Raw genomic sequence first — 12,905 nt, 5'->3', positions numbered from 1 at the left:
TTTGTTGTTAGTTTAGATTTGTATATAAATAGTAATAAAAATGTGAAAAGTCATTTTCATACAACAGCTCTAGATCACGTATCGTAAAATTATTAACTCAAAACAACGAAAAAAAGCCTTTGAAATTTATAATGCAAAATGACTTTTTGTCTCTTGTTAAATATTTATTTAATTTAAATTATTATTTTGCTTAAATTTACTTTAATGAACTTGCAAATTTGCAAAAAAGATCTTTGTGAAATTTACATAATTTTGAATTAATTTTTCTTTGAAATCGTAGAATTTATTTTGATGCCTACTTTTCCCTAGAAAAGTATTTTTATATTTTAAACTAAGATCCCGATTTAACTTCTTAAAGCGGTTCAAAGAAACCCACAAATCATTATAGCGACACCCATGAAACACAATAACACAGACCCAGAGCATCAGAATTTCTCCATCACATCAGTTTATCGAGTTATCGTTTCATAAAGTTTGAAATAACCCCAGTTTTTGGCAATATTTGGGATGTTATAACGGCGCGAAGACACCGAAATATTGCTATATCTTCTGAAAGTTCAATTTGTTGACCTTTAAATAATGTTTTAACATTTGTTATATCTTCTTCTTTTTCAAGTTTAAATCAAATATAACTTTAGATTAAACTATCTCAAAGAGGTTAAAGCTTTATCTAAAGTCAATAAGCTGGACTTTTAGATGAGCTATGCTGAATACGAAACTGGCCTCAGATTTAGTTACATATCTCATAGAATGAAGAATATTTTAAAGTCGATAGATTGGACTTTTATATGACATAACAATACACAGAAGGAAAAACGCGTTTTAAAATTATACACACCTGGTACCAAATTGACACCAAAGTGTTCATAAATTTTCAATAACATCCGTTGTCAAAGTATGTACGGATAGTCGTCAAACCAACAACAAAAATATAAAAAATACATTACGTTCTCAAATCAGCAAAAAAGATAATAATGTGTTACCAAAATGACAACGCTATGTTGTCAAAAAGAATGTTGCATTATCGAAATGATAATGATTCGTTGTTGAAATCATAACGATGCATTGCCGAAATGACACAAAGCGTAATCGAAATGACAACAATGCGATGATGCAATAACTACGATGCATTGTCAAAATTACAACGGTGGTTGTCAAAATAATAACTGTGTGTTATTTAAATTTTATACACATCCGTTGTCAAAATGTTAACAAACGTCGTAAGCTCACTTTTGACAACGGATTGTATCAATTTTGGTACTTTTGTACCGGTTTTGCCCTCTGTGTATCATTAAATAATGCTGTCTTCGTGTTCTTATAACCTCTCCAATATGATCAAAAGCTTTTTTCAGACAAGATATCTTATGGAGTCTTTTTTGACAACAACAACAAACAATTTATATAAACTTTTCAATCAGATATGTTCTAGTTTCAGACATTCCTTGTGAAATGTTTTCAATGCCAAAATTGTAACATCTAAATTTTTTTAAAGTTAACGATTATTATAAATTTTAATAAAAAATGTTGTCGTAGCAGTTATCAAACTGTGTTAATATTTTAAACTTATAATTTTTTTTCAAATTTATGATTCACTCATTTAAAATGATCTCAAAAATATTTCCCTAAAGTGTTACTAGTTGCTGACATATTTGCAAACAGCAAGACAGTAACGATAAATGTTTGTTTGAATTTTGTATAAATTTTTTGATTGACATACAATTTACGTAGTTTTTATCATCGCCTTAAGTCAACATATTTCTTCATTCTTCCTGTGACAGTTTGTTAAATATTTTTTTAGAAGAACGTGAGTATCATAATTTAAATATTGGTTAAAAACAGATTTTTATATGTCGACGTAATCAGGAACTAGTTATATAGGAGATGTAGGTAATAGACGATCAGTGATCGTTAAAAAATCTAAATTTAAACTGTGGATTACTAAAATGTTCTTTTATAATATAAATTTCTTTTAAAATATACTTTCAGTGATCGTTTAAAGATAACTTCTTAGATTAATCTAATCGCAGATTTACACAGATCAGTATTTGATAAAATCGTTTCTGTCTTTTAGGAATCCGGATATAAAAATACACATTATATCTGTGATCAGTGATCGTTAGAGGACGATAAAAATCAGAATGCAATCGGTGATCGTTTATAAGAAACTTCTTAAGATTAACTACCATTACCACAGATCAGATTATTTAGATAAGGTATTTAGATATGAAAGTTAAAATAACCGATCACTACTGATCGTTTAAAGAGAACTTATACAATTAAACTCCGAATTAGTATTTGACGAGAATGATAGATGTAAACTAACATTTTGTATTTTACGAATCAGAAAAGCTGTTAAAAATGATCAGTCGTTAATATGAGATCAGTGATCGTTTGTGATCGAAATGTGATATTTGAAATGATGGTTCTTAAATTAAACTTTGATCTCTGTTCTGTAAGAATTCGGAAATTTATGATCATTAAAGAGATATTTAAAAGGAACTTTTTGAAAATAATTGTTTTAATGCGATCAGTGATCGTTTAAAGAAAACTAATGCAATTAGATCAGTATTTGAAAAATCTATAGATTATGTTTTATGATAAACAATAAAGTTGATGTAAAGGATCAGTGGTGTGAGATCAGTGATCATTGAAAAGTAATATTTGATCAGTATTTGAAAAGATCTATAGATTTTCTTAATATTCTGTTTCATGAGAAACAGTAAAGTTGTCTTGATGGTAAGGATCAGTGATGTGAGATCAGTGATTATTGAAAATCAATATTCAATCAGTATTTTAAAAGATCTATAGATTTTTTTTAATATTCTGTTTTATAAGAAACAGTAAAGTTGTCTTGATGTAAAGGATCAGTGATGTGAAATAACTTCTTATGAGTAAAAATCAGATATTTTAAATGATCTATAATTCATTAAAATGTTGTTCTTTTTTTAATATTAATATAATTATTTTAGGGTATTAACAATTCGTTTTACTTACTCGTAACGAAGCCGCTATATAAACAAACATTTGACATAAGAAAACAATAAATAACGTCATTTAAACTAGTATTCGCGACAATAACACGATAACATATTAAACATTTCAAGATATAAACATTCGAACAACAATCTGAAATTATAAAAAAATAATAATTTTATAACGTTATTAACCATAAAACACAAATGATTTAAATAAAATTCGACTTCTGTAAAAACTAATAAAATTATTCATTACTATAACTATTACAAAGGACTGGCTATATTAATTAATTTGCTCTATATTTCAATTAATTATATTCGGCCGATTTATGAAGTATTAAAATTACTCATATTGCCCTAACTACTCTGACACTACCAGACAATAATCAAATGAAAATCATAAATTCATAAATAATCTCAATTGGTTGTTGAGTTAGAAAAAGAAGTTAACAGAAATCCCTTTTTTGATTATAATAGTTAGTTGTTCATCAAATAATAAAACAAAAACAAATTATTATTTACTATTCTAGTTATTATACACGAGTATTTGTTGTTGGCAGTATTTGCAATCAATATCTTAATGTAAAATCCAATATTATAAAACTTTTAAGCTTCAATGCATAAAATATTAATAAATAAATTATTGTTATAGACAGTATATGATGATATTATTGTTTGCACGTTTTATATATTGTTTTTGTTCACTTTGTCGGCGTTTTTTTTTATAAGAAATCCATATTTATACACAAGAACAGCAACAACAACAATAATAACAATTAAATAAAATAAACTGAAAAAATGATAAATATATAGTTCATAATATGATCACATTTCTTTTACAATCAACACAAGACCTAAACGTTCCTAAACGAACCAACCTAACTTGAACAACAATAACAACATTGTATAAATGACTTTATAGTATTTGTTTAATTGTATTAATATGACACTTTGGTATTTTAATATTATTATTAATTATTTGTATACATATTTATAAAATATTAACAAATTATAGAAAGATTTGTTTAAAATATTATAATAAATTCCTTATAAAAGAAATGTGGGAAAATTTAACTTTTGAGGATAAGAAAGTTTACAATCGAGAGTTATTAGTATGGTTACTATGCTCACATAGATGGAAAAGGAAATATACACGCCTGGTATCAAATTGACACCAAAGAGTTTATAATTTTTCAATAACATCCGTTGTCAAAGTATATACATACTTACGACAACATTATGTTATGATGACAACATTGCAACAATTCGTTGTCGAAATCTAAATTTTATACACATCCGTTGTCTAAATGACAAACAATCCGTTGTCAATAGTGAGCTTACCACGTATGTTAACATTTAGACAAATGTAAATTCAACAACGACATACATAGTATTGTCATACGTATGTATATACTTTGACAACGGATGTTATTGAAAAATTATAAACTCTTTGGTGTCAATTTGGTACCAAGCGTGTATATTTCCTTTTCCATCTGTGCAGTAGTTTAAAACTGGGTTCACAAAAATTATCTTCATATAAAAGTTAAACTTAAACTTGATTTAAAATATGCGATCAGTGATCGTATAAAGAGAACTACTCATGTTCAACTACCATTGCCACAGATCTGGGGGTAAATTCGAAAACGATCAAAACCTCAATAGAAGTTTAAATAATTTTGTTAGAAATTTCGATCGCTTTCGAATGCCTGAATTTGCCCCCACATAATGTAGATAATTTTTGATCACAGATCGTTAGAGGAATGTTTATAAATTAACTTGTGATAAGAAAAAGTCGGAAATAACTTAACATTTGATCAGAATTCAGAAAAGTACAAAATGATGGATGAAATGCGATCAGTGATCGTTTATAAGAAACTTTTGATTAAAAATTTTTTTTAATTCAAAATATGCGATCAATACAGATCGTTTAAAGAGAATTTATAAAATTAAACTGCGATTCAGTATTTGACTCGATTGGAACTAACATTCTATTTTTTAGGAATCAGAAAAAATGGTGTAAAAGATCAGTCGCTAATATGAGATCAGGTATAGTTTGAAAAAACTTCTTATTACTTAGTACATATGAGAAATTTAAAATGAATGGTCTAAAAACTGATATGATCTTAAAAGTTGATGTCATTCTGAAATGTTTTTTAATAGTAAACACTTTTTTATAATCTTTATATCCTTGTTCCAAGAAGGGGTTTAAGCGAGTAACAGATTAATCAGATATCAAAAAGGCAGATCCAGAAGACACAACATCAGATTAAATTCTTCGCAATTTTACAAGTATTCCCGAAGGCCCTTAGATTCATTATTATATTCTTGAAAGTTTAGCTTCCCAAGTTAATATCGTTAACCTTGCGCTCCTTTTGGGATCCAATCTGAATATATCCGTTATTGACAAATCTCTGAGATCACAAAGTTCGTAAAGGAGTCTTGTTCGATGATGTTGTGATCTGCATTATCGATAGAGTAATAATCTCGCATGTGTTGCAGCGCTTTTACACACATTTTTGTATTCAATCATAGAGTGACCAGTCCTTTAAAGTGATCTTCCTTTAAATACTATATAATTTGAAGGCATTATGTGTTACAGATGTGGACCCACCTGTGTTCGGTATAAAACGTATGATCGTCAAAACAAATTGACTTTAAAGAGACGACAAACTTAGCAAGGACATCAGCTGTCTTAGAATCCATGAGAGAGTAACCGCCAAATCTTTTGATATTCCCACAAAAATCAGACATAGAACTGATAGAATTATATATGTTACTCATTTGCAATTAAATATTACATAAATCATTTTCTATCGAAATAAGTCGAATATTTTTAGTGTGAGCACCTAATTAGTCGATTGAAATTCTTTATTAGAAAGTCCTCTATCAGCTATAAAAAATGGGGAGCAATACTTTGTTAAACCGTTTCACCAATTACCGGTTCCGAATAAGAATTTTAATATTTCTTATAAATCTAATAAAGAACTGATTAAGAATCGTATATTTTCGGTTCAAACCCAATTTGTCGACTGAAAATCTGATCAAAAAGTCGGTATTCATGGCAATGGTCAAACGTAGTATGGAAATTAAAGCAATTAACATAACAGCTATCTCTTTCTTTCTCTAATTCTCTTCTATAGATTACTAGTTCTAGTTTTCATTTTGAAATAGATTTCTCCTAAATGAATAATAATTTCTACATTAAAATCCCTCTCTAAAGTATGTTTTCCTTTATATGTAGATAAGTGAAAGGCAGAGAGAGCTATCGGATTTCATAATATTATTCTCTGCAATCTCAATAACCGATCACTGGTTCATTGCGAAAAATAATAAAGAGCAGAATTCTTAATAATTCATAATAATCAAACATTGAACTGAGAGGATCATATATTTTTTTTAAGTTTGCATGGATAAATAAATCCATCGATTAGAATTCTCTAATAGGTCTGTTTGTCATGATAACTAACGCAGTGCAAACATCTCTCTCAAATCTTTTCTACAGATCACTAGTTCTAGTATTTCTCCAGTGTAGATATCATTGCCACAACTTCGTCCATTAAAATCCCTCTCTCTCTTAAGTTAGTCTTTCTATACATATAAAGATAAGAGAAAGGCAGAGAGAGCTTTCGTATTTCACACATACTTATTTAACCTTTTGCAGAGCCCAGTTATAACTCTCTGCCGATGCCCGTTTTAGATATTTTTATTAGTGCTAAGTGCTTTATCTAAAGATTATAAGCTCTAATTTTGTGATTATATTTTAATATCTGCAATTATGCAAAATTTCCTTTCTCTTTTTTTTCATGTTATTTATTACAAAAATTATAAATTGTTTTTAAATTATATTTTCAGCTAAACTTGACTGAGTGACACAATAATAAAAATTGTTCACACCTTTATTTTTATAAAGTATTTTATTTTTTGTTTCTAACGTAAACATAAAGTTCAAAAAAGTCTTAAAATAAAAAGTAATTAAACATTGAGTTTTATGGTTTTCATATGAGCAGAAACTCGTACAATAACAACAAAATTAAAAAAAGTAAATCTTAAAATAAAAAAATTCCCCTGCACTCGAGGCCCAAAAATATTTAGGGTAAACAAAAACAAGAGGTTTTTTGGTTTTCATAAGCAAAACCACCCACTTGGGCTTGTTGTTACGAGAGATATATGTATAAAAAACCCTCGTTTAACGAGTTTAGATTAAAATTTTTAATTTTGTATATAAAACTAGATGTTGTGGAGATTTTTCTTAAGGAAAATTTTTTTAACTTAAAGAGAAAAAAGTGTTATAGGTGTTAAGTTTGTTTTTTTTTGTTGAAGATGATAAGAAATTTTCTTAAATTTCATATTTGCTAAATAACACAAAGAAAAAAATCTAAAAAAAATATATATATAAAAATACATTTTGTTTTTTATGTATTTTAGATTAAAATTTATAGCAAATGTTGTGTTAAGTATAACATAAACCTGCTATAATTATTTATCCCGCTAACCTGACTTCTCATACCCATTCAGTCACATCCATTTATTGTTTTCTGAAAAGCTTAAAACGTTAGTAAGAGATCACATTTTTATTTCACAATCTTGTCTTTGATATCTTATCTAAAAATGTTTTGTTATAACAGTTAGTATTACTCTAGAAAATCTAGATTTTTGTTACGTTTAAAATTCAAATCACATTTTGAGTTCTAGTTTTTCTTCGAGAAGAGAAGGACAAATGTTCTTAATACATTTACGAGAATAGTATTTAAGTTTTATTTTGAAATTCTATGGTAAATATAATAAATGTGATATTTTTATGATGTATTTAATAAAAAAAAAACAGAAAATATTTACATTTATTTAGTGTGATGATTGTATAACAATTAGTGGAAAATTAACCAAGTAAATATGTTTGTATATAAATATGTTAATAGTATGAATGATGAGCTTTAAATATAAAGTTAATGATAATAAATGGTATTAGAATTTACTTAAGTCATAAAACCTTGACATAGTTTACTTTTGCAATTATAATTGCAAAAAAATAGTGTAACACTTGAGCACTTTTTGCAGAAAGATACAATGGAAAGTTTCAAAATTTGATTACTTTCAGTTTAGGTTTCTGTTATTATGTCAAATTTTAATTGATATAACAATAAGTTACATCGAAAACTATTATTTGACTCAATTATCATTTCAAGTTTGTTTAGAAATACAAGCTTTATTTGAAAGCTTTTTACAAGATATATAAAGTAAATTTGTAGAGCTTTTGAAATCTGTTTCGTCTAGCTTTATTTAAAAGCTGTAATTACATTTAGCTTAGGTTTTTTTAATTGATATAACAATAAGTTACATCGAAAACTATTAATTATCACAATTATTTGATAGCTTTTTACAAGAATTGGATCAATTTTTTCTGTAGCCAGTTTATTTGAAAGCTTTTTACAAGAAATATAAAGTAAACTTGTAAAGCTTTTGAAATCAGATTCTTCTAGATTCAATTAAAAGCTTTGATTACCTTTAGCTTAGATTTCTCTTATTATGTACAATTTTAATTGATATAATAATAAGTTACATCGAAAACTATTAATTGACACAATTATTTGAAAGCTTTTTACAAGAATTGGATCAAATTTTTCTGTAGCCAGTTTATTTGAAAGCTTTTTACAAGAAATATAAAGTAAACTTGTATAGCTTTTGAAATTAGATTCTTCTAGCAGTATTTAAAAGCTTTGATTACCTTTAGCTTAGGTTTCTGTTATTATGTCAAATTTTAATTGATATAACAATAAGTTACATCGAAAACTATTAATTGACTCAATTAATTCTGTAGCTAGTTTGAAAAAACAAGCTTGATTTGAAAGCTTTTTACATGAAATATAAAGTAAACTTGTAAAACTTTTGAAATCATATTCTTTTAGCTTTATTTAAAAGCCTTGACAAGAAATATAAAGCAAATATGCAAAGCTTTTTAATTCAGTTATAAAGCTCTAACTACTTTCGTAATCGCAGTACAATTTTCATAAGTTTTTGATTCACATTATCACATTCAGTTTTGAACTTTATTAAAAACTTCAAAAAGCTCTCACGACCTATTCTAAAGCTCTTTAGCTCTTCAATAACTCTTCAATTTTATTTCAATATCTACTACATAGTTCTAGTAAAAAATATTCAAATACTACCAGACAATTTGTCGTCATTTCTCGCTTCTATCCCATAATTTTACATTATCATTTTTTCCTCAAAAAGTAAATATTGAAAATTGTCATTGGAATTTATTTACACACATTGTTCCCTGCTAGTCTTTGAATAAATACACAACTCTAACTACAACAAATACTGCCTGCCATAATGGATTACTTTGACATTAGCTTGACATATTATTATAGATGTTGTTAACTACTAAACTTTTCTACAATTTTGCTATTTTCTAAAGCTTTTATTGTTCAGAATAAAATGTACTCGTTGCACATCAAATATACCGCATTGCATACAACATTTAATACCTCTTGATGAACAAATCAATATGATAAATATTATTTCTGTTGCACTCGAAGCGAACATTGTAATTTGGGATTCTAAGCGAAATGGTCTCAACTATAAACAGTTGTTGGTGGACTTTCTTATCGCAGTTGTTGTAATAGTTCTAGCGTAAAAACTTGATAAAGCTTTTGAAATGTTTTACTAGGGTTTAGGCGATTGTCATTTAGTTTGTTTAATAGATGTTTTAGATTTTTATACAAAAATGCTAGCAAATCAGTTCAGACTATATACTAAAGTTCATATTTTTTCAATTATTACATTAAATTATGGTTCAGACTATAGACTGGTCTTCAGTCTTGACTATAGACTGGTTTTTAGTCCAGATTCTAGACTAGTCAATAGTCCAGACTATATAATAGACTATAATAGACTATTGACTAAAGTATAGACTGGACTATAGTCCAGCCTATAGGCTAAACTATAGACTGGTCTATAGTCCAGCCTATAGGCTAAACTATAGACTGTTCTATAGTCCAGCTATGAACTGGTCTTTAGTCCAGACTATAGACTAAACTATAGACTGGTCAATAGTCCAGACTATAGATTAAACTATAGACTGGTCTATATTCCAGACTATATAGTTCAGACAATAAAATAGACTACAGTCCAGACTATATACCAGACTATATAAGCTAGACTGCAGTCCAGAATATAGTCCTGACCATAGACTAGACTATAGTTCAGACTATAGATTAGACTATAGTCCAGACTATACTTAAACTTGACTATAGCCCTGACTATCTACTAGACAAGTACACACTATAGAATATACTATAGACCAGACTTTGGAAAATACTATAGTCCAGACCATATAATAGACTACAGTACAGACTACAAAATATACTATAGACTAGTCCAGATTATAGAATAGACTTTAGTTCAGATCATAGTCCAGACTATATAATAGACTAAAGTCCTCCCTATAGAAAATAATATAGGCCAAACTATACTAAACTAAATTTAAAAAAATCTTCTTATATCTTCTAACTTAAAATTAACAAATTTACTAATTTCATTCTCCTTCTTTCGTTCTCATGCAGGCAAAACTCGCACCAAGGATAAATATCGTGTTGTCTACACCGACTTCCAACGTTTAGAACTCGAGAAAGAATACTGCACCTCGCGCTACATTACCATACGCCGTAAAACCGAACTAGCCCAATCGTTGTCGCTGTCCGAACGTCAAGTGAAAATCTGGTTCCAAAATCGACGAGCCAAAGAGCGTAAACAAAATAAGAAAGTTAACGAACCCACCTTAGGTGGTGTACAACATCCGGACTATGCTAATCTTATGGATACAAAACCCAAATTGGAACCGGGTCTACACTTACAACACTCCCTACACTCCATCAATTCCATGGCCATGTCAATGCCCGCCATGAGACTACATCCTCACCTACACGGTCATCCATTGGCCGTAAGTGCTCACTCACATCATTTGCAACAGTCGCCACATGCTCAAATATCTGCAGCTGCTGTCGCCAGTGTGGGTTCATTAGCGATGTGACCACCTTATGGCCGTATTAATGGTAGAGAAAATAGTTTAGTGGCAGCATCAACAGCAACTATGAATAGCAGTGGTTGTGTTGTAGGTTCGGATAGTGTTTTACATGATATGGTAGTTAATTCTGGATCCGCTGCAATGGAGTCAGATCATGATACCGCTGAAGTAGAGGCTGCTTTAGCGGTAGTTGCTGCTGCCCATAATAGTAGTAATAATCACAATCTTAATGTATCGTGTAACAACAACACTTGTCCTAGCGAAATCTTAAACACCCCCTTACACTGTATTTAGGCCTAAACCAGCACTTTAGCATAAAACGTTAAAAGGGTTTTAATATTAATTTATAAAATCTTAAGAATTTTGAGGGCATTTTTTTTTTTGGAAATATCTAAAACAGATGTGTACTTTCTGTAAATAGTTGTTTTAGTATGTGATCATCAGTTGAATATTGCACGTGTTGTCTTTTGTGATTGTATATTCCAACTGTTGTTAAAGCATGCTAAAGCCCTTTCCTTTCCCCCTTCCTTAAAAATGATAACACATCGTATTACTAACTAGCAAATACTATATATAAAAAAACTCCCTCAAAATCCTTATCTAAGTAAAAATTTTTATGTTTTTTTATTTTATTGTTTTTTGTTTTCAGTTTTTTTTTCGTTTATTATTATTTTTAATTTAATTAATAGTATTAAGCTGAAATATGTTTAAATCCTAAAATAAGTTAGATTTTAAACAATAAAATCTATAACAAATTCTAGAAAATATGTATGTATAATGAAAAGTTAAAAAAAATCATTGCCTTAAATAAGCTTAATTAATTAAAAATAAAACAAAATATCTATAGCCGTCCTAATAAAACAAATACACATTTAAAATATACTATATGGAAGAAATAATTTAAGTTATCACCTTTTTAAAACATTCCCTTTTGTAAATCTATATGCTTTTTCCAGTTCCTGTGCAATTTTTTCCCCTTAATTCTTTCTCCTTAACTTTTCATACTTTTTTTCCTTGTAAATATTTGAATTTTTTTCTTTCTTACACTGTTTAAATTTATATAGAATTTTAACGTTTATTACTTATTAAATAATAAGAAAAAACTTAATAGTTTAGTAAAAACAATTTAAAAATAAATTAAATATTTTATATAATTTTCCTACGTACAAAAATACCCACACACACACACAAACTACTACTTATTAAAATAATTATTTTTAAATTGTTTATCATTGTGGAAATTTAAACAATTTATCTTTGGAAAAATCTTAATTTAGTGTAATTAATAAAAATCAAAATTTGTTTACTAGCTATGTACTATTTATGTATAAAAAAATAATTAATTTTAAGTAAATATGCTAAAAAACAAATCACAATGTAAATTTTCTAATAAATTCACAAAATTAATAAATTAATTGACAAATTAAAATAAAATACTTTTCGTTTTATTTAATACAAAAATTAAATTTGGGGTCTTTAACCTTTGTAGTCCCAAAGCTCATGAAAGACGTAAACTACAGAGACTAAATAAGTTGAAAGCTTTTTGTATCCTCTCCCTACTAATTTTGTATGTTGAAGAGTGACGGAGCAAGAGAATTCTATGGGTTCTTGAACCAATTCTTTATATAAGTTTTTTTTTTGAGTCCGATAGAGCTTACGTAAGGGTTAACTGTGAAACGAAATGTCACACTGCCCTCACATTGGACATTTATGATCAGTATAGTCTGACAAATTATAATAAATAGGTTAGAATGATAGGAGTGTCAAATCCAAAGAAATATACCTAGGACACTATCGGGCCTGTTGTGCACTACTTTTCATGGAAAATGTTTGTTGGTAAAAAAATATAAAATAACTAAATTAGAAAGTTAACGAACCCACCTTAGGTGGCGTACAACATCCAG

The 12,905-nt window shown here is 28.1% G+C and overlaps 1 protein-coding gene across 1 annotated transcript in view; it reads left to right on the top strand.

Moving 5' to 3' along the window:
- Window positions 1-12,426, top strand: part of LOC119606450 (homeotic protein caudal) — a 38,225-nt gene extending 25,799 nt beyond the window's left edge. The window contains exon 2 of the mRNA XM_037959963.1: window positions 10,541-12,426. Within this exon, the coding sequence (XP_037815891.1) occupies window positions 10,541-11,007 (467 nt within the window). The 3' untranslated portion in view covers window positions 11,008-12,426. The remainder of the gene's footprint in view (window positions 1-10,540) is intronic.
- The last annotated feature ends 479 nt before the right edge of the window (window positions 12,427-12,905 follow it).

The sequence above is a fragment of the Lucilia sericata genome, unplaced genomic scaffold, assembly GCF_015586225.1.
Source record: "Lucilia sericata isolate MDLA Ls3-8-SP2 unplaced genomic scaffold, ASM1558622v1 Contig000586F_arrow, whole genome shotgun sequence".
NCBI lineage: Eukaryota > Metazoa > Arthropoda > Insecta > Diptera > Calliphoridae > Lucilia > Lucilia sericata.
Note: the sequence above shows the minus strand (reverse complement) of the source record. Positions and strands in the feature narration are given on the sequence as shown.